Source organism: Lampris incognitus, chromosome 8 (assembly GCF_029633865.1).
Source record: "Lampris incognitus isolate fLamInc1 chromosome 8, fLamInc1.hap2, whole genome shotgun sequence".
Taxonomy (NCBI): Eukaryota; Metazoa; Chordata; class Actinopteri; order Lampriformes; family Lampridae; genus Lampris; species Lampris incognitus.
In genome coordinates, this window is record NC_079218.1 from 39,903,962 (window position 1) to 39,923,457 (window position 19,496).

The 19,496-nt window shown below is 46.6% G+C and overlaps 1 protein-coding gene across 1 annotated transcript in view; it reads left to right on the forward strand.

The window, feature by feature from the left end:
- The first annotated feature begins 19,131 nt into the window (after positions 1 to 19,131).
- jade2 (jade family PHD finger 2) overlaps positions 19,132 to 19,496 on the forward strand; it is a 139,590-nt gene continuing 139,225 nt past the window's right edge. Inside the window, exon 1 of the mRNA XM_056284300.1 lies at positions 19,132 to 19,265. Within this exon, the coding sequence (XP_056140275.1) occupies positions 19,132 to 19,265 (134 nt within the window). The remainder of the gene's footprint in view (positions 19,266 to 19,496) is intronic.

Genomic DNA, 19,496 nt, shown 5'->3' on the forward strand with positions numbered 1-19,496 from the left:
GATCTCCCTTTTTATTTCTTGCCCCTGCTCCTGTTAACTGCTCTTTCACTCTTCTTGTACATTACTCTCTCTCTCTTGCTCTCTCTCTCACACACACACACACACACACACACACACACACACACACACACACACAAACACTCTCTCTCTCCCTTTCACTCTGTCTCTCTCCCTTTTGCCCTCCCCTATGGCTGTCATGTTACTCAATGGAAAATATGAATGAAAAATATTCCCCACCAACACAGACCCCCCCCGTCCCTTTTTTCCCTCTCACTCTCGCTGCCTACTGCCTTTCACTACCTCGCTCTCCCTCACCGCTCTTCAAGGTGAATCATCACTGTGCACCACCTGTTTCCAGAGGGAACACAAACGACAGGGCCTTGTGTGTGCATGCATGTGTGTGTGTGTGTGTGTGTGTGTGTGTGTGGGTGGGTGAGTGGGTGGGTGGGTGGAGAGAGTGGGGGATTGTTTATGTGGGCTGATGTTTTTTTTTCCCAGTGTTGGTGGAGGAACTGCGGTAGTTTTGGGAAAGGAGGAGGAAACAAACAAGGTGACATATTATGTGTGTGTGTGTGTGTGTGTGAACTTGTGTCCTTGTCTGTGTGGGTACTAGTATCTACGTAGTAACCATGTGCATGCAGCGTTGCCTGCAGTGCTTAAGAGTTGCTATGTAAATAAGTGCAAGTCATAACCATGACAACAGGACCGGCATCCTCGGACACGGCTATAGGCTCTCTTTGTACAAAAATTCCTAAAACCAAGTGTGTACACAACTAGTCCCCAAGTGTCTTCCAGTACTGTGGGCAGTAATGTGCCAGTGAAGCTTCACAGGGACTGAAGCTCCTAACCCCACCAGCTTCAGTGCCATGTACCAACGAGTCCCTATCGAGTACCTATCGAGTACCTATCAAGGTACTGATGGAATGGAAACTTTAACCCTGGGGACTACCAGTGCTGTGTTTGCTCCATCCCTGGTTGTGGTAACCATGGACATTGATACAAACAGTATCCAGCTTGATTAGTCTTGTGCCATCCTACAAAACAGTATGAACAGTAGCAGACGAGGAGGAGACATTTGACCTTTGACACCGACTGTTTTCTTTTTCTTTTTTTTTTCTGACTCTGACGACATAATATCAACCCAGCTTCTTTATTTGTTGTGGTGATTGTGATCATTTTTCGAGTTGACATTTACAAACGCACTTCATGTTGTTGCCATTGTTCGACCGACCGCTCCTCCATCTCTTTACTTCCTGTATTTTCCCCTTTCCGCTCTTCTCTCGCACTCAGATTTCATTGGCTATCAATGATCCCTGTCCCTGCTATTTATTTATTTATGTTTTTGGATTTTTTTTCTCCCCAATTGTATCCGGGCGATTACCCCACTCTTCCGAGCCGTCCCGGTCGTTGCTCCACCCCCTCTGCCGATCCGGGGAGGGCTGCAGACTACCACATGCCTCCTCCGATACCTGTGGAGTCGCCAGCCAATCCTTTTCACCTGACAGTGAGGAGTTTCGCCGGGGGGACGTAGCGCACAGGAAGATCACGCTATTCTCCCAGCCCCCTCCCCGAATAGGTGCCCCGACTGACCAGAGAGGGCGCTAGTGCAGCGACCAGGACACACACCCATATCCAGCTTCCCACCCACAGACACGGCCAATTGTGTCTGTAGGAATGCCCAACCAAGCCGGAGGTAACAGAGGGATTTGATTCAGTGATCCCAATGTTGGTAGGCAATGGAATAGACCGTCATGCTATCCGGATGCACCCCCAATTTGTGTCTTTGACCCACTCACACTACAGAAGCTAGTATGCAAAGTCCTGTCCAGATTCCAGTTGAAATAATCAAATACGTTTGATTCAGACAAGGCCATCTGGAATCAGGAGGCAAGAGATTAGAGTGCTGAATCAGCCGCGGTGGACAAATCAGGCTTACTAAATCGGGCTTGGAAGATCTGTAGTATGTCTCCTGCATTAGCCGATAAATACCAAAGCTAATGGTAGTACCTTCGGGGGATCGACTCGGGGATCCCTGCACTGTTTTACCGTCAGCACCACCAGATAGACGGTCACGGATGATGTCAGCTGGACATTTTCTCCTCAGCATGACAGAAGATCAGCGGCTTTGGTATGAGTCACAGTGAATATGCAGTGATGGGAAGGGAGAGAGAGAAAGAGAGAGACTGATAGCAAGGAGGGATAACGGCGAACAGGGGGTGAGTGGAGGTTATGACAGGAGACGGACAGAAAGAAAATTGGAAGCAATGAGCGAGAGAGGGAATGGAGGCAGGAGAATGAGAAGGAAATAATGAATAGACAGAGTTAGAAAGGGCAGATATCTTCAAGAGGAAAGGGTACGAGAGAGAAAGATAGAGGGACGGCGGGATGGAGCGTCTCGCCGTCTGTGAGCTTCACCCCTCTCGACGTCCTCAGAGATTGATAGGGGCCGAGACTAAAGACAGGAGAAGTTCCTGGAAAGAGAGAGAGAGAGATGCAGGCGGATGGCACTAAAGAAAATCAATGGGTTTGAAAAGAGAAAGTCATTTTAACATGCTTGAATTGTGTGTGTGTGTGTGTGTGTGTGTGTGTGTGTGTGTGTGTGTGTGTGTGTATGTGTGTGTGTGTGTGTGTGTGTGTGTGTTCCCTTGTGTTGTGTCATGAAGATGACTCACCACTCTCAAGGGCCACTGTGCACCTATCAATTTAGTGTGTTTGTGTGTGTGTGTGCATGTATGTTATGTTTTGCACTCGTGTGCCTTTGTTTGCACATACTGAGTGGTAGTTGTTGTTTTCTATTAATATGTCATGAAGATGACTCATCTCTCTCAAGCAAACACACACACACACACACAATTCTGTGTGTGTACTTGTTCCGGTTGCATTTATTAACTATAGCCTGTTGTTATCTCGAGAAAGAGAGATTTATTAGCATGGCAGACTTCTTTATTGGAAGACAAAGGCATTGTTCTAGCCTTAGATGTGGACAAGTTTTCTGTCTACCTTTCACTATCAGTTCAAGTTTGTTTCTACTCTGGGTTGGGGGGGGAAGTGCACATACATATAATATGACTGAGAGAGATAGAGAGGTAAATTGATGGGGCATCTAGGCTACATACCTGTGCACATACAGTCAACTATCATTGAGGCCATTCTTTGTTTTTATGGTGGCATAAGCTCATCTGTTTGCCTGCAAGAGTGCATCATCAAACTCTCTTTAAGCATGCTCAATAATCCAGGTAAGAAAATCACAGGAAGTTGAGTCAGTTCATCTGGACACACTGTTTAGTGGGAGAAAGGTTTCATCACTCATCCAACTGGTTTCCCCAGTCTCACCTATAGTGGCCAACTTGTATATGCAGGAAGTGGAAAAGAGGGCTCTGACTTCCTATCCAGGGACACCACCTTGCCATTGGTTCAGATTTGTGGACGACACCTGGGTTAGAATTAATATTCAGGACACACCATATTTCGCTGACCACATTAACTCGGTGGACAACCACATCAAGTTCACCAGGGAGGATGTGAAAAATGACAGGTTAGTCTTCTTAGACTGTCAAAGTGCAATTGGTGATGGGGGACATTTGATTGTTGATGTTTACTGTAAACCAACACATACTGATCAGTACTTAAGGTTTGACTCTCATCATCCAATGGAGCACAAACTAGGAGTCATCGGGACACTACCACTGAGCTGACAATGTCCCCACCAACACAGCTGCCAGGGAGGGGGGGAAATGCCGCATTAAACAGGCCCCGGTTATGTGTGGTTATCCTAACTGGGCGTTTGTCAAAGCCAGGAAGACGCCCAAACAGTGCACCAGCTGATCGAGGAGAGGAGAAGGACAACAGCTGCCTAGGGTAAACCAGTGGTGATTCCATAAGTGGCGGGAGTGTTGGAACAGTTGAGACGCATATTTTCCAAACACTGCATCTCAGTTGCTTTCAAACCCCAAAATTCGCTGTGCCAGAAATTGGTCCACCCCAAGGATCAGGTCCCCTGGCACAAACAGGGCAATAAAGTGTATGCTGTTAAGTGCCAGGAGGACTGCCGCGACTTTACATCAGGGAAACCAAACAGACGCTGGCCAAGAGGATGGCACAACACAGAAGCACTAACGGGTCAGGCCAGGACTCCGCAGTCTACACCCATCTACAGGCCAGTGGCCTCTCTTTCAAGGAAGAGGATGTGCACATCCTTGATGGGGAGGAACACTGGTTTGAACGGGGAGTCAAAGAGGCCACCTCTGTGAAGAGGGAATGACCTTCCCGGAAGGGGGGGGGGTAAGAGTACATCTGTCTTCATCTTACAATGCTGTGATTGCAACCATTCCCAAACCCTCTGTGAATAGTACGCATGGCCAATGAAACTCTAGTTCATGCTCACGCCTATTTACATATGAAACCAATCGTTGATTTCAGTCCTTATGCAACTATGCTGTTTATAAGGGGTGGGGATATCTGCAGTCTGTCGAGACAGACGAAGTCACTTGGATGAGTGATGAAACGTTTCTCCCAATAAATGTTGTGTCCAGATGAGCTGATTCAACTTTCGGTGATCATCAAAATCATTCAAGAAAGAAAAAGTTGCCTCTGGAGAAATCAGAAGAATACCGTTATAACGGTCTGCATGCCCATCTGGTCCAAATAGGTTGAGTGGATTCGGGCCGGGCGCGGGCCTTTATATATATATATATATATATATATATATAGATCGGGCTCGGCTGGACTTGGGCTCATTTAACTTTCCATATAAGTGCAGAACACACATAGATCACTGTATGAAATATTGTTATATTGATTATATTATACATATACATACGTATGTGTGCGTGCATTAAACATAACAGTTGATCATGCTGCATGTTTGTGTGTATATCAGACAGAATGTGTGTCAGAGATAGCTTATATTGATATTGGGGTCAGTCTTGGGTCGGGCTCAGGCTGAAAAACTGCAGACTTTATATTGTGCTGGGGCCAGGCTAGTGCTTGAACACCATGGGTCAGGGTCAGGCTAGGGCTGGAGTTTTTGGCCCGTGCAGAGCTCTACACTGTTACCATTGCCCTTTTTATCACACCACGTTGGCACATAGCCTTGTCTACCCCTAGCGAGCACAGCATTTTTATTTACTTATTTTTTATTTTTTCAAAATTTGGTTGATTTATTTATTCATTTAGCCATTTCTATTTAGCCTGTCTCACTTGCGTCTTTCAAATCTGCATGAAATAGATTGATAGAAACACTGAGGCAGATGGATCAGGGGGACATGCTGGGTTTGACAGTGAAACAGATGCGCAAATGAGAGCGAGAAAAAAAAACCAGACCTTCTGTCTGTGAATGGGATCTGTCTGGGCGAGTCAGACAGCAGGATAGACAAACGTGATATGTCTCCACGTATGTCAGTGTGACCCTCTGGATATGAAGACACACACACACACACACATTAGTACACTCTGGAACCTGCTGTCCCTGGTTAACCCTCTTCATTTGATATACATCAATAATTCAAAACATTAAAACCACTGACAGCTAAGTGAATAACATTGATTACCTCGTTACAATGACACCTGTCAAGGGGTGAGATGTATTAGACAGCAAGTGAACAGTCAGTTCTTGAAGTTGATGTATTGGAAGCAGGAAAAAATGGTCAAGCATAAGGATCTGAGTGACTTTGACAAGCGCCAAATTATGATGGCTAGTCGACTGGGTCAGAGCATCTGCAAAACGGCAGGTCTTGTGGGGTGTTCCCGGTATGCAGTGGTCAGTACCTACCAAAAGTGGTCTAAGGAAGGACAACTGGCGACAGGGTCATGAGCGCCCAAGGCTCATTGTTGCATGTGGGGAGCGAAGGCTAGCCCATCTGGTCTGATCCTAAAGAAGAGCTACTGTAGCTCAAATTGCTGATAAAGTTAACGCTGGCTATGATAGACAGGTGTCAGAACACACAGTTGCACTGTGCGTAGCTGCAGATCGGTCAAAGTGCCCATGAGGACCCCTGTCCACTGCCGAAAGCACCTATAATGGGGACGTGAGCGTCAGAACTGGACCGTGGAGCAATGGAAGAAGGTGGCCTGGACTGATGAATCGCGTTTTCTTTTACATCATGTGGATGGGCGGGTGTGTGTGCGTCATTTACCTGGGGGAGACATGGTACCAGGATGCACTATGGGGAGAAGGCAAGCCGGCAGAGTCAGTGTGATGCTCTGGGCAATGTTCTGCTGGGAAACCTTGGGACCTGGCATTCATGTGGATGTTACTTTGACACGTACCACCTACCTAAACATTGCTGCAGACCAGGTACACCCTTCATGGCAGCAGTATTCCCTGATGGCAGTGGCCTCTTTCAGCAGGATAATGCTCCCTGCCACACTGCAAGAATTGTGTAGGAATGGTTTGAGGAACATGACAGAGAGTTCAAGGTGTTGTCCTGGCCTCCAAATTTCCCAGATCTCAATCCGATCAAGCATCTGTGGGATGTGCTGGGGGGGGGCCCGATTGGAGGCACCACCTCACAACTTGCAGTACTTAAAGGATCTGCTGCTAAGGTCTTGGTGCTAGATACCAGAGGACACCTTCAGAGGTCTTGTGGAGTCCGTGCCTCGATGAGTCAGAGCTGTTTTGGCGGCACAAGGGGGACCTACACAATATTAGGAAGGTGGTTTTAATGTTTTGGCTGATCGGTGTATACCCCCTCCAGCTTCAGACAAGAGGACCCCTGTGCCCCCGGGTAGGAAACCCCGCAAGATCCTGATTCTGACCTGATTTTTTTTTTCTGTCTCTTTGCTGCGCTGCCTTGTAGGGTGGGAGGGTTGATTCGGGTTGCTTGAGGATGAGGGGCTGTTGGCACAACACACACACACACACACACACACACACACACACACACACACACACACACACACACACCAAAGCCCTACTGTCTGGTATGTAAACTTGGGGAGAAAAAAAGAGAACTGGTGGGAAAAAAGGGGGATTACAGGGAAGAAAAAAATGAATCGTGGGATTTACGGACCCTACTGTGACAGTGAGGAATGTCGAGAATGTCAGATTACTGAAAAAAGTAAAAGAAAAAACAACAACAAAAAAATGGGAAGCAACTGTGGGAATCACCTTTCTGCACGAGGTCTTTTAATCTTGTGTTGAGAGTAAAATACTCATCAGAGTTTTGTTTTTGTTTTTGGGTTTTTTTTCTCCAATTGAAAACGTGCCAAAAGCCGGGGACATAAATTCGGGCTTGAATTTAGGTAGGACATTTTGTCTGGGTGTTTGAGAGTGACAGAAGCATTCACCAAAGTACTGCAGCCCATGTCTCGCAGCACCTCACCCCACCGCTGCGGTAATAATACGACTCCTTGACCGTTTTTTTTACATTAGCATCAGATTACAGACAGATTTATACCATTAATGTGTGTGCCTGAAAGGAAGAGTTTGTCTTTCTTCATGTTCATGTTTGGGCGAAAAGTCTCTTGGTTTCAAACCCACAATATCAAGAGTACATCGAGCGTGTCTTTAAGGCGTTTACACACTGGGGATGTGACAGATAACGACATGAAAATGTGAAATGCTCGCCCGTGAATATTTTGCATCAATTCTATTCATACCAACAGAGATGTGAATTTGCGCAAATTTGCAAGTCGCAAGGGGGACTCAACCCCCCCCCTCTTCCCTTCGGAGCCACGGGGGGGGGGGTCCCCGCCAGGCGCACTTCCTCCATTGTAGAGCGCCACGACCGGCTATGGGTCCACTGGGAAGAGTTGCCTTGCTACCAACTCTACTACATCCAAAAGTAAAGTAAATAAGCTGCTCACTTTTCTGATGGCCTAGTCGTTCGGCGATACTCCTCCACATGTTGTCCTTGAGTTCATTGTCTTTATAAGTTTTGTTTCCTTTATCGTACAGTACAGGATGATGAGAAACACAATCAACAGGTTCGTCATTATCATTAGCAGTTGTGACGTGACGTCCGTTCCGTGCAACCTGACCGGTTGATACCTTTATTTGGGCTGCGAAAGCTCAGAAAAATCGGCCTCTTTCCGAAAAAAATACAATAAATTACGTCGCTTTTTCGCCGCCTAATATTTGTGTTCTGTGTGAAAGTACTCATGACAAAACAGTTTGAAAAAATCTATTGACGTGTGAATTGATAGCACAAAAGAAAAAGAAACGCCCCCCGGTGCGTAAAGGCCTTTAGGTGACATGGTGGTTTAGTTGTTTGCCCGGTTATCTTGCAGAAATATGGTGCTGGGTTTAATGCCAGCCCTTCTGTGTAGAGTTTAAAAGGTTCTCCCCCATGTTCAGATGAGTTTCTCCCCCCACAGCCCAACACACTCATGTTAGGTGGTTTTTAGTACTCTAAATTGTTCATAGGGATGCATGCTGTGTGAGTGGTTGTGGATGTTGGATGGGTGACCTGTCCAGTGTCCCCCCCTGTTCTCTGCCATATGAATCCTGGAATATGTTGTTGACCCTATGACTGTTAAGCAGGTATAGATGATGGATAGATGGATGGATGGATGGAATGGGTCCTCAACTATAGAGTCTCCACAACATATCTAAATTACACTGCAAGTATTGCTTGTTAAATTTATGAGGATTACGGTTCACTGTTGGGTCGTCATGATAACATTTTAAACTTCAATATAGTACTAGTAAAAATCTCAATGTTCAATACCATTTTCAATACCGTGGACATAAAAGAAAGAAAAACAAAATTCCACAAAATAAAAGTTTAATAAAAGTGTTTATTGAACAATTTCTAATGAATAAAGCAGAAAAAAATGTTTATTTATTGAACTGAAAATCAATTTCTTTTCTGTAAAATAAAACGTCATTTCTGTCCAGTTTTAAAGGCCTTGTGATGGCCTGGCGGTCTGTCCAAGGTGCCCCCCCCCCATGACTGCTTGGATAGGCGCCAGCATCCCCGCGACCCTGAGAGCAGGATAAATGGTTTGGATGATGGATGGATGGATGGATGGATGGATGGATATTTATATATTTATTGATAAGTATAGTGCAGTGTATTTGGGGGAAAGAGGGATAGATAAATAGTTCTCTTTCTGTTCCTCGCTTTGATTGTGCTGTGTGTGTGTGTGTGTGAGAGAGAGAGAGAGTGCATTGCTTTGCAGTCTTTATTTTTCGACAAACCAACCTTGGTTCTCTTGTATGTACACTGCAGAATAGCGATGCTGGTACAGTCTGAGCAGCCGGTCTGATCTCAGGGAAGTGAAAACGTTAGCATACAGTTAGTTGAACTCCAGCCAGACTGGGATCGAATGTGTGGCGCACTGGAGATTGTTATCAATCAGCGGCGTCTCTGCATTAGGGGCCGGTGGGGCCTGACCCCACCAGATGTCACCAGTCCACGACATGATCAATAATTCAGTGTAACAAGTAATATATATAGTTTTCTTCATATCTACAATTGTTTTGCATTTATTGCACATGACAACAGTAGTGTTGTCCAATACAGTCAAAATACCTTCCTGTTTCTGTTGTGTAAAGGTCAGTACTTCACCTAGCAGTCTTTGGTGAGCTTGGGGTTGACCCGTCAGCGTTCATTTAACCAAGTGAGAAGTTGAGGGGCACCATCACGTTTGCCCCATGCTGAGAACAGCCAATAAAAAATAATAGAATGAATGATGTAAATCAAGATGTTTAGTAATTATCAGTATTGGCGTTGCTTCGCAGCTACATGCAACACCATTTGACACCATGGGGCAACAAAGGTTAAATGCACTTGCTATGCTATCAATTGAAAATGAATTCATTCATGGATTGTGGACTTCTACAGGAAAGTTATTGACGAGTTTGCCCAGATGAAAGATCGTCATGCATCTTTTCTTTTCAAGCAATGAACATCACTAGCGAGTCTGGGGTTTTTTTGGGGGGGGGGGATTCCCCCCCCATTTTCCTGCCATACTGTACCCAGCCAGTTGCCCCACTCTTCCGAGCCATCACATGTCTCTTCCGATACATGTGGAGTCGCCAGCTGCTTCTTTCACCTGACAGTGAGGAGTTTCGCCAGGGGGACATAGCACGTGGAAGGATCACTCTATTCCCCTCAGTTCCCCCTCCACTTGAAAAGGTGCCCCGACCGACCAGAGGAGGCACTAGTGCAGCAACCAGAACACATACCCACATCTGACTTCTCACCCACCTGCAGACACGGCCAATTGTGTCTGTAGGGACGCCCGACCAAGCTGGAGGTAACACGGGGATTCGAACGGCGATCCCCATGTTAGTAGGCAATGGAATAGACCGCCACTGTACCCAGATGCCCTCTAGGGAGTCTATTTTGCATTATTACAAGGGCTGTTGGTCAAGGTCCGGAAAAGCAATGGTTTTCCCTGTTCTGAAATGTTGCTTTGGATGTGTTATTACAGTTGCAGACCACAATGACCATATGCTGCTTGACAGGGATTAAATTAGCCAGGGCTGTCCGGGGCTCAGCACCGCCACAGTTGAGCACCAGCAACAACAAAAAACATCTTCCATCAGCAATTAATTTATTCATACATTTTTACTCTGCCTTTAATGTTAAAAGAATACATATATTACATGCTGGCCATTCAAATAAATAAAAATTCATGTTTGTTTTTTTTTAGTTTAAAATGACATTGCATCGTCACTTTCATGGTCAGCGACAAGCTGATGGCCGTAGCCACTGTAGCACGAGTGAGTACACCCCGCAGCTCGTCTGATATTCCCACTGAACAGTGTCTCCTCTGTCAACATTGATATTTTAGCAACCTGCTGTAAACTTAATTAACTACCAACCAGTGGCCATGGTCATTCATTATCATCAATTTTTTTAGTTTTAAGTAAAGGCAAACTCATCTTATCCTCAGACAGCCAAGTAATTTATTTTAACTAGCTAGCTAGCTAGGGCAGTAATATCAGCAGCCAGGGCCATTTTGCTAGGCTTTATGTGACTGTAAATGGATATGAACCGTCCTGTTAATCAGGTTAAGCTGGAGGCCAGTATGTGGTGTAGGTGGAGGGCCAGGTAGGGAGAAAAATAGGTCAGAAACTGGTAGGTTTAATAACAGAATGTAAATCGCTCTGATATTCTACTTTAACAATGTTTTGACCTCCGGTTCGAATCCCCATGTTACCTCCAGCTTGGTCAGACGCCCCTAAAGATGCAATTGGCCGTGTCTGCGGGTGGGAAGCCATATGTGGGTATGTGTCCTGGTTGCTGCACTAGCGCCTCCTCTGGCTGGTCGAGGCACCTGTTCAGGGGGAGGGGGAACTGGGGGGGGGGGGATAGCGTGATCCTCCCACACGCTGACCCCCCCCCCCCAGGTGAAACTCCTCACTGTCAGGTGAAAAGAAGTGGCTGGCGACTCCACATGTATTGGAGGAGACATGGTAGTCTGCAGCTCTCCCCAGATCGGCAGAGGGGGTGGAGCAGTGACTGGGACGGCTCGGAAGAGTGGGGTAATTGGCCAGATACAATTGGGGAGAAAAGGAGGGGAAAAAAACATCAGTATTTTAACAAAATGATACTAACACAATATACTTTGTGGCAGGTTGCCTCCAATCTTTTAGTAGCCAACAGTCATGGAAAGGTGTGGACACTTGAAAAGGTGCTGGCAACCTGTGTATATTTGTAAAATATAAATGAATTCCAGATTGATATAACTATTAAAGAGACAGTTCTACTCATATTACTTTGTATTATTGTCCTTTTCTTTAGTGTAACACCGCCATTGATACAGATACACAGGAGAGTACACTTACAGAAAGATTTTATTGTCATCAGCTGTAATTTTGCACACGTGCACCCATTGTGACCCTGAAACCACAGAGCCCCCACATAACAAACCCCAATTTAACCCCTGCTGCTTGATATCTCTGGATTGGTAATGCGATGCTGTATAGCAAGTTAATAATACCAGATGTGTGAGATCATATGCTGTTATTGATGATGTCACTCTTATCCCTGTCTCCACTTCCACTAACTCCTGCACCGTGTTACGTTAATGTGTGCACTTGTGATTTTGTTCATTGATGAGGTGCGTTTGTGTTTGGACTCATTGAACAAGTCAGTTTTTGTGCACTTTAATTGATGAGTCGGATGCTGCCCATACAGAGTTTATTGTGCCCAACAATGTAAAAATTCAGGTTCAATATGTATCATAAAATCAATATTTTTGACAGCGCTAGTTCATTGCTTCTGCCACAGTCGGGCTGGGCCTCAGAGACGTTAGTCTGTATTAGTTTCTAATGGAGCATTTTACTCTTCACGGCCTAAATCATGTCTTGGCGGCCCTTTCCTGTCCAGTCAGAGAGGAGGAAAAAAAAACCCCAAAAAAACACGACCTTTCTGAGACAGATTAGATTCTATTCTACCCTCCCTCACTTCTTGGTCCTTTTCTTCATAACCCATGATTCTGTACCCTCACTCCTTTCTTCTTCTTCTTCTGTCCTTGGGTCCTTCCTTGCTTTTCTCAATCCTCATGTCCTCCCTTCCTTCCTTTTCTCATTCCCTCCTTTGCCTCCTTCTTCCTCTCAAATGATCTCCTTCCTTACATTGTCTGCTTCCCACCCTCCATTTATCTTGCATGCCTCACAACTGCCCCCCAAATCCCATATCACTTCAGTCAAAGCCTCCTTTTCTTCACCTCATAAAAACTGTCAATAATCTGTGGTGGGGAGCTGGAGTGTATTGGTGGTTTAAACGAGACATTTCCTTTGTGGGCAGAGAGACAGAGAGCTGAGTTCAGCCCCCTGTCCCCCGGCCCGCGGTGGAAATGTCTTATGTAAACACCCATTCGCTTCATCCCCTTCTTGAGAGACAATTATTGATGTTTTATTAAGAGGGGGGAAAAGGGAGGTTTACATGATGGTAAAAGGATATGAGGCGGTGGAGAAAGCCTGGCTGTATTACCGGGTCAGCTTGGATATCCTGTCAAGTACAAGAGAGTCCAGTTTATTTGTATTTCCCTAAATCACAGCTACTAAGCTGTGTTCAGACACAAGGCGACGTAGCGCTGGAGTTTCTGGTGTTGACAGTTTGTGGGTGAAATCCCCCTTGTGGGTTTTTGCTTCCTCCAAGTGTCTTCAATGGGCTTACAGCATTCATCAGTTCATTTGAAATGTATCAAAGCATCGTTTGTTCGAGTCACCGTTCTTTGTCTTTTTTTTTTTAGGTTGTCATAGTCCTGTAGATGATGGCTTTATAAAACCGGGAATCCACAGAGCGTAAATGATGAGCTTCCTGTCCATTTATGTTTTAGTGTAAACTAAGAGGTGGGAAGTTTGGTTTTTAGTTTCAGCATATTGGGTAAGAAGTGAAACACTTGAACCTGATTGGCTGTTGTCAGGGGAGAAGTTACTCATCTCACCCAAAAGTTCAGCTTCTGGGGTGTCTGGGTAGCGTAGCAGTCTATTGCGTTGCCTATCAACATGGCGATCACCAGTTCGAATCCCTGTGTTACCTCCAGCTTGGTCGGGCGTCCCTACAGACACAATTGGCCGTGTCTATGGGTGGAAAGCCAGCTGTGGGTATATGTCCTGGTCGCTGCACTAGCGCCTCCTCTGGTCAGTCGGGGCATCTGTTCGGAGGTGGAACTGAGGGGAATAGTGGGATCCTCCCATGCGCTATGTCCCCCTGGTGAAATTCTTCACTGTAAGGTGAAAAGAAGCGGCTGGCTACTCCATATGTATCAGAGGAGGCAAGTGGCAGTCTGCAGCCCTCCCTGGCTGGGCAGAGGGAGTGGAACAGCGACTGGGATGGCTCGGAAAATAGGCTAATTGGCCAAGTACAATTAGGGAGAAAAGGGGGGGGGGAAACAGAAGTTCAGCTTCTTAAAGGTTACCAGGTCACATAATGCCGGAATCACCGCATTCCTCCTCCGTTACTCACTCTCATAGAAAATGAATCAAGTTTGGCCACAGGTTACCACAGTCTCGGTGGGCTTTACATTCACAAAGTAAGAAAAGGGTAGATGCAGCAAAAGACAATGGATGACACGTTCTATCCTTAGACCTTCAAATCAAATGACAATAAACTGCTGAAAAAATCTTTTCATGCACAAAAAAGAAAAGAAAAGGGAGAAACCTCGAGAGGAACATCAGAGGAATGTCCTTCTTCCAGGGCACATTGGGGTGCGGTGGGTGCCGAGTAAGGACAAGCTACACTTTGCGGTAACAGATTTGGAAATATTATCCCGTTTGTTTGTCTACCTGGCTGCCTGCCTGCCTGCATGTCTGTTTCCCTGTAAGTCCGTCTGTCTGAAAGGCAAATTACTTTTTCTATGATTGACAACTCACATGACCCCCCCCCCAGCACACACACACACAACCGCACACACTGAGAATGTGGAATGCTAATCAAGGTAGAATAAACTCAAAATAAATCTCTGCAACTGCTGTTCGACCCGAAAGTGCACATACACAGACTCGCACACATTCACATGCAAAAATAACCCCCTTCCTTACCCTTCCCAGCTCATATAACACCCTGTTTCACAGTATTAAACCCCAAAAACTACACTGTGCAGTTCCCACTCGCAACTCCCAGAGGCAGGTCCTGTGTAGTAAAACAAAGACGCCTCCCCTCAGGGCCCCGGAGCACATGGAGACGGGGGGGGGGCTGTTTGGTTTTCGTTGTTTCAGGAGTCGGAGCTCCTCCGCGGGTAGTTCTTCCTGATAAATATTCCATGGGGCGAGGCATCGGGATCAAAGTCGAACTCTTGTCGTTATAAATCCATGCACGGGAACACCCTGATATTCCCAGCCTGCCTCGCTCCGTATGCTTTCCCTAAAAATGTAAACACAAACGTTTTCTAAGGATTTTTTTTCTTTCCTCGGTTGTAGATCAAATCATTTTTACCAAAGCTATGTCTTCAAAACATCCCCCGTGTGCTATATTAATCTTTAGAGTTGCACGTTTTCGTGTTAAATCATATTTCATTGGTTGCATCAACCCGGTGTTTGCCTCGCTCACACATGCCACGCTCATGTGATTGAGTTGATTCATCCATAGAGATTTATGTCAAGTCAGGTTTATTTAGATACCCCTAAATCACAGTTAACAGCCTCAGAGGGCTTCACGGTACATTCCCGAAGTTGGAAGCAGGTAGGTACAGAAAACTAACATCTCCCATTCTCAGACTCTCGATTCGAGATGAGGAAAAATTGCCACAGAAAAACATGCAGGAAAACTGGTGTTGAAAAGAGGGACACCCCCCCCCACCCCACACCCCCCGTGTTACCTCCGGCTTGATCGGGCATCCCTACAGACACAATTGGCCGTGTCTGTGGGTGGGAAGTCGGCTGTGTGTACGTGTCCTGGTTGCTGCACTAGCGCCTCCTCTGGTCGGTCAGGGCGCCTGTTCGGAGGGGGGGGGTGGCTGGGGGGAATAGCGTGATCCTCCCATGTGCTACGTCCCCCTGGTGAAACTCCTCACTGTCAGGTGAAAAGAAGCGGCTGGCGACTCCACATGTATCGGAGGAGACATATGGTGGTCCTGCAGCCCTTCCCGGATCGGCAGAGGGGGTGTGGAGCAGCGACCGGGACGGCTCAGAAGAGTGGGGTAATTGGCCAGATACAACTGGGAAGAAAAAAAAGGGGGGGGAAACACCCCCTCTCACACAAAAAAAAAGAAGAAGAAGAAGAAGAAAAGAGGGATCCCATTTCCACACTGGATAGGCGTGCAAGTGGTGGCGAATGGGCAAAGCGGAAAGAGCTGTAACAGATTTGGAAATAAAATGCCCTAATGAAAGCATGTAATGACAACACTTAACTGCTAATGAAACAACACAACAAAGAAAGTGGATGCTGGGTTCGCGCCGTGTGCAGTGCACAGATAACAACGGTTAGGATCTACCTAGAGGCAGTTGCAATCTATTGTTTAGAAGCTCTTTGGTACCTTTTTGATGCCTCAGAGTCGCTACTGGAGATAAAAATCAATGCGGCAGAATGAGTCCCCAGTGGGAATTTTATCCCTCCACCAGGGCGGTACTAAAGTGCCTCACCGATGTGACTAAAGGCCCTGTGCTTTGTATTTCTGCCTCTAATGTCCCCATGAAGACCAGGAAACCAGGCTATTTATGCACATAGTTTTGTTTACTGATATTATTATGTAATACGCTGATATTATGTAAGCTCATTTTCTCTGTGTGTGTGTGTGCGGTCTTTGTGATCTTCACCGGAGACAGAACACACTGTTCTCTGACTTTGTGTCTGTGTCTCCTATTAACCCACAAACTATGAGATAAGATGACTTGAGATTACGGGAGAGTGAGCATGCTTTAGTTTCATATTTCTGCCTCTTCTCTCTCCTGTCTCCTGTCCACACACCCCCCCACCCCACCCCACCATCCTCTGCTGTCCTCTTCTCATGAACCCTCCTCTCCTCTGTTTCTCTCTCCTCTTTTCCGCCATTCTCCTGATGAGATTTACTTCACGGCCTCAGGTCACTAAAGCAAATCAACTCCCCTTCGAGTGTCGAACAGCAGGTGTTGACGTGGGCTACTGTTGTTCTTCTGTTAGGCCGCGGCGCGCTCCTCTGAGAGCGAGACCGAGGCGGACCGGCAAGGCGAGCGAGGAAAGACGCAGGTAGCCCCACATGCAGAAAGAGCGAGGTGGGAGAACGAGCGAGTGAAATTGGCAGATGTGGGCCCGGTTGACGAAGATGTAGAAAAGGGGGATTTGACGGGCGTTATCATGTACCGTGACACGGTCCGAGAAAGTGAGACATCGACGGCCAGACCGCTGTCTCCTGTGTGAAACTGAAACTGGACTGAGTCAACTCTGAGCTCCTCAGAGATGGAAACCACCTACTTCGCCCTCTCCGTGCCAGCTGGTGGGCTTAGTCAGCTTGTCCAGACGGTTTGTGTGCGTGCTTGTGTGCATGTGTGTGCATGTGTGTGTGTGATTTTGAATGTGTGTTCTTGCGTTTGTTTATCTTCTATTCTTTCGTTGCCTTCCTCTGTGCTGCAGAAACTCAGCTTGCACATGAGGGAGAGTCTGACACGCAGACAGGTGTACATACGAATGGATGGACACATCCGCAGAAACGATGACGTTACACAAATCCTTTACTGTTTTTCTCTTCTTTTTTCTGACCGGCCTACTTCTGTAATACAGACGTCACTGCCAAGTAAGGATGCACACATACCAATACTGACCCCCCCCTTTTCTCCACAATTGTACCCGTCCAATTACCCCACTCCTCCAAGCTGTCCCGGTCGCTGCTCCACCCCGCCGCTGATCAGGGGAGGGCTGCAGACTACCACACGCCTCCTCCGATACATGTGGAGTCACCAGATGCTTCTTTTCACCTGACAGTGAGGAGTTTTGCCAGCGGGGAGACGTAATGTGTGGGAGGATCGCGCTATTCTCCCCAGTTCCGCCCCAAACAGACGCCCCAACCGACCAGAGGAGGCGCTAGTGCCGCAACGAGGACACATACCCACATCCGGCTTCCCAGCCGCAGAAACGGCCAATTGTGTCTGTAGGGATGCCCGACCAAGCCGGGGGTAACACGGGGATTTGAACCGATGATCCCCCGTGTTGGTAGGCAACGGAATGGACCGCTACGCTACTCAGACACCTTCAATACTGACTTTTATTCTGGATAACAGGCTTTAATTTTCAATCTTGTTCACATCAAGAAGGTTGTCAAATCAAGTCCAAAAACTCTGAATAGATCATATGAATAGATCATATGAATAGATCATATGAGTAGATCATATGAAGAGATCATATGACTAGATCCGTCCGTGGCCCCAGAACCGACAGTCTCAGTCCAGACTCGACAGTGGTCAGAGTACTGAATCAGACCAGTGTCTGTTCAGGGCTTTGTCTCTGTCAGCGGTGGAAAAGTCATGTCCGCCCTGCTGTCCCATTGAGAAGCCACAGCCGTACCTGTCACTCTGATGGTGGCATCGGCACATCTGGGAAACGAGTCCGGCTCAGGAAGTTGGACATGCTATCCATCCATAAACAAAAGGTGCAGCTGTACTGGAAGAAAAACAACCAACGTTTCAGAGACCCAAGTACAAAACCTGAGAATAAAGCAACTCTTCAGTGTGTGTGTGTGTGTGTGTGTGTGTGTGTGTGTGTGTGTGTGTGTGTGTGTGTGTGTGTGTGTGTGTGTGTGTGTGTGTGTGTGTTTCCGTGCAGGTGTAGGAGAACTAACTGAAGGATTAAATGCAAACGCTAGTCATTTTTAACACGTTTATCATGTTTTATCAATAGACACAATACCTAATGCACAAATATCCAAATCGTGCACATTTTTGCAGCATTGGAAGACATTGTGACCTAAGGATATGGTAGACCAAGCACACAGGAGACATTTACCAACAGATGTAACAACATAGACAACCCAAGCTCGACCATGTTTTCTGTTCTGTGGTGATGAAATCAAACCAAAATGTTTGGGACAATATAGGATGGTACATTGACCTCTTCTCAGCTGCCCTTGTTCAGCAAGGTGTGCATGGGATTGAATGCATCGGATTTTGTCAGGTTGAAAGAGCACGTGTCAAATTTGTCTTTTCAGCGCACAAAGCTCCTCACAGGTTGGGCGTCCGGGTGGCGTAGCGGTCTATTCAATTGACTACCAACACGGGGATCGCCGGTTCGAATCCCCGTGTTACCTCCGGCATGGTCGGGCATCTCCACAGACACAATTGGCCATGTTTGCAGTTGGGATGCCGGATGTGGGTATGTGTCCTGGTCTCTGCACTAGTGCCTCCTCTGGTCGGTCAGGGCACCTGTTCAGTGGGGAAGGGGGAAGGGGGAGGATAGTGTGATCCTCCCACATGCTACGTCCCCCTGGTGAAACTCCTCACTGTCAGGTGAAAAGAAGTGGCTGGCGACTGTATCAGAGGAGGCATGTGGTAGTCTGCAGCCCTCTCTGGATGGGCAGAGGGGGTGGAGCAGTGACCGGGGCTGCTCAGAAGAGTGGGGTCATTGGCCAAGCAAATAGGGGAATAAAATGGGGAAATCCAAAAAAAAAAAACCTCCTCACAGGATACTGATAAATGTCATCAGTGATCAAGTAGCAGTACACTGATTTTTGATGTGGTGAGAACTATGATAACAGTCATAGTAGTCATTACATAGACCTTTATGGGGAAGGTTGTAGTCTTAGTCATGACAATAAAATGGGACGATGACACCCATGGGAACAGGTGTGATATCGGCGATGATGATGATGGTGGTGCAGGGTGACGGCGATAACCCAAACTTATTTGAGCTTGATGATAACGACCGGTTAGCACAACGACAGGCTGCTGAGGAGAGCTGGTAAATAAACAGAGACAGGCTGTTCTGTGGTTTGCAGTTCTTATCACTGATGTTGTTCACTCTCTTGTGAAAAGGTCAGGTTTCGAGGAAGCAAATATGTGAATAATTGATGAGGTGTGTGCGTTTTGTGTGTATTTTACCATGTGAGCGCTATTCAAAATGTGGAACTGTGGTGTGTGTGTGTCTCTGTATGTGTGTGTACAGCGATGTTTGTTTGGGTCTCTGTGTTCT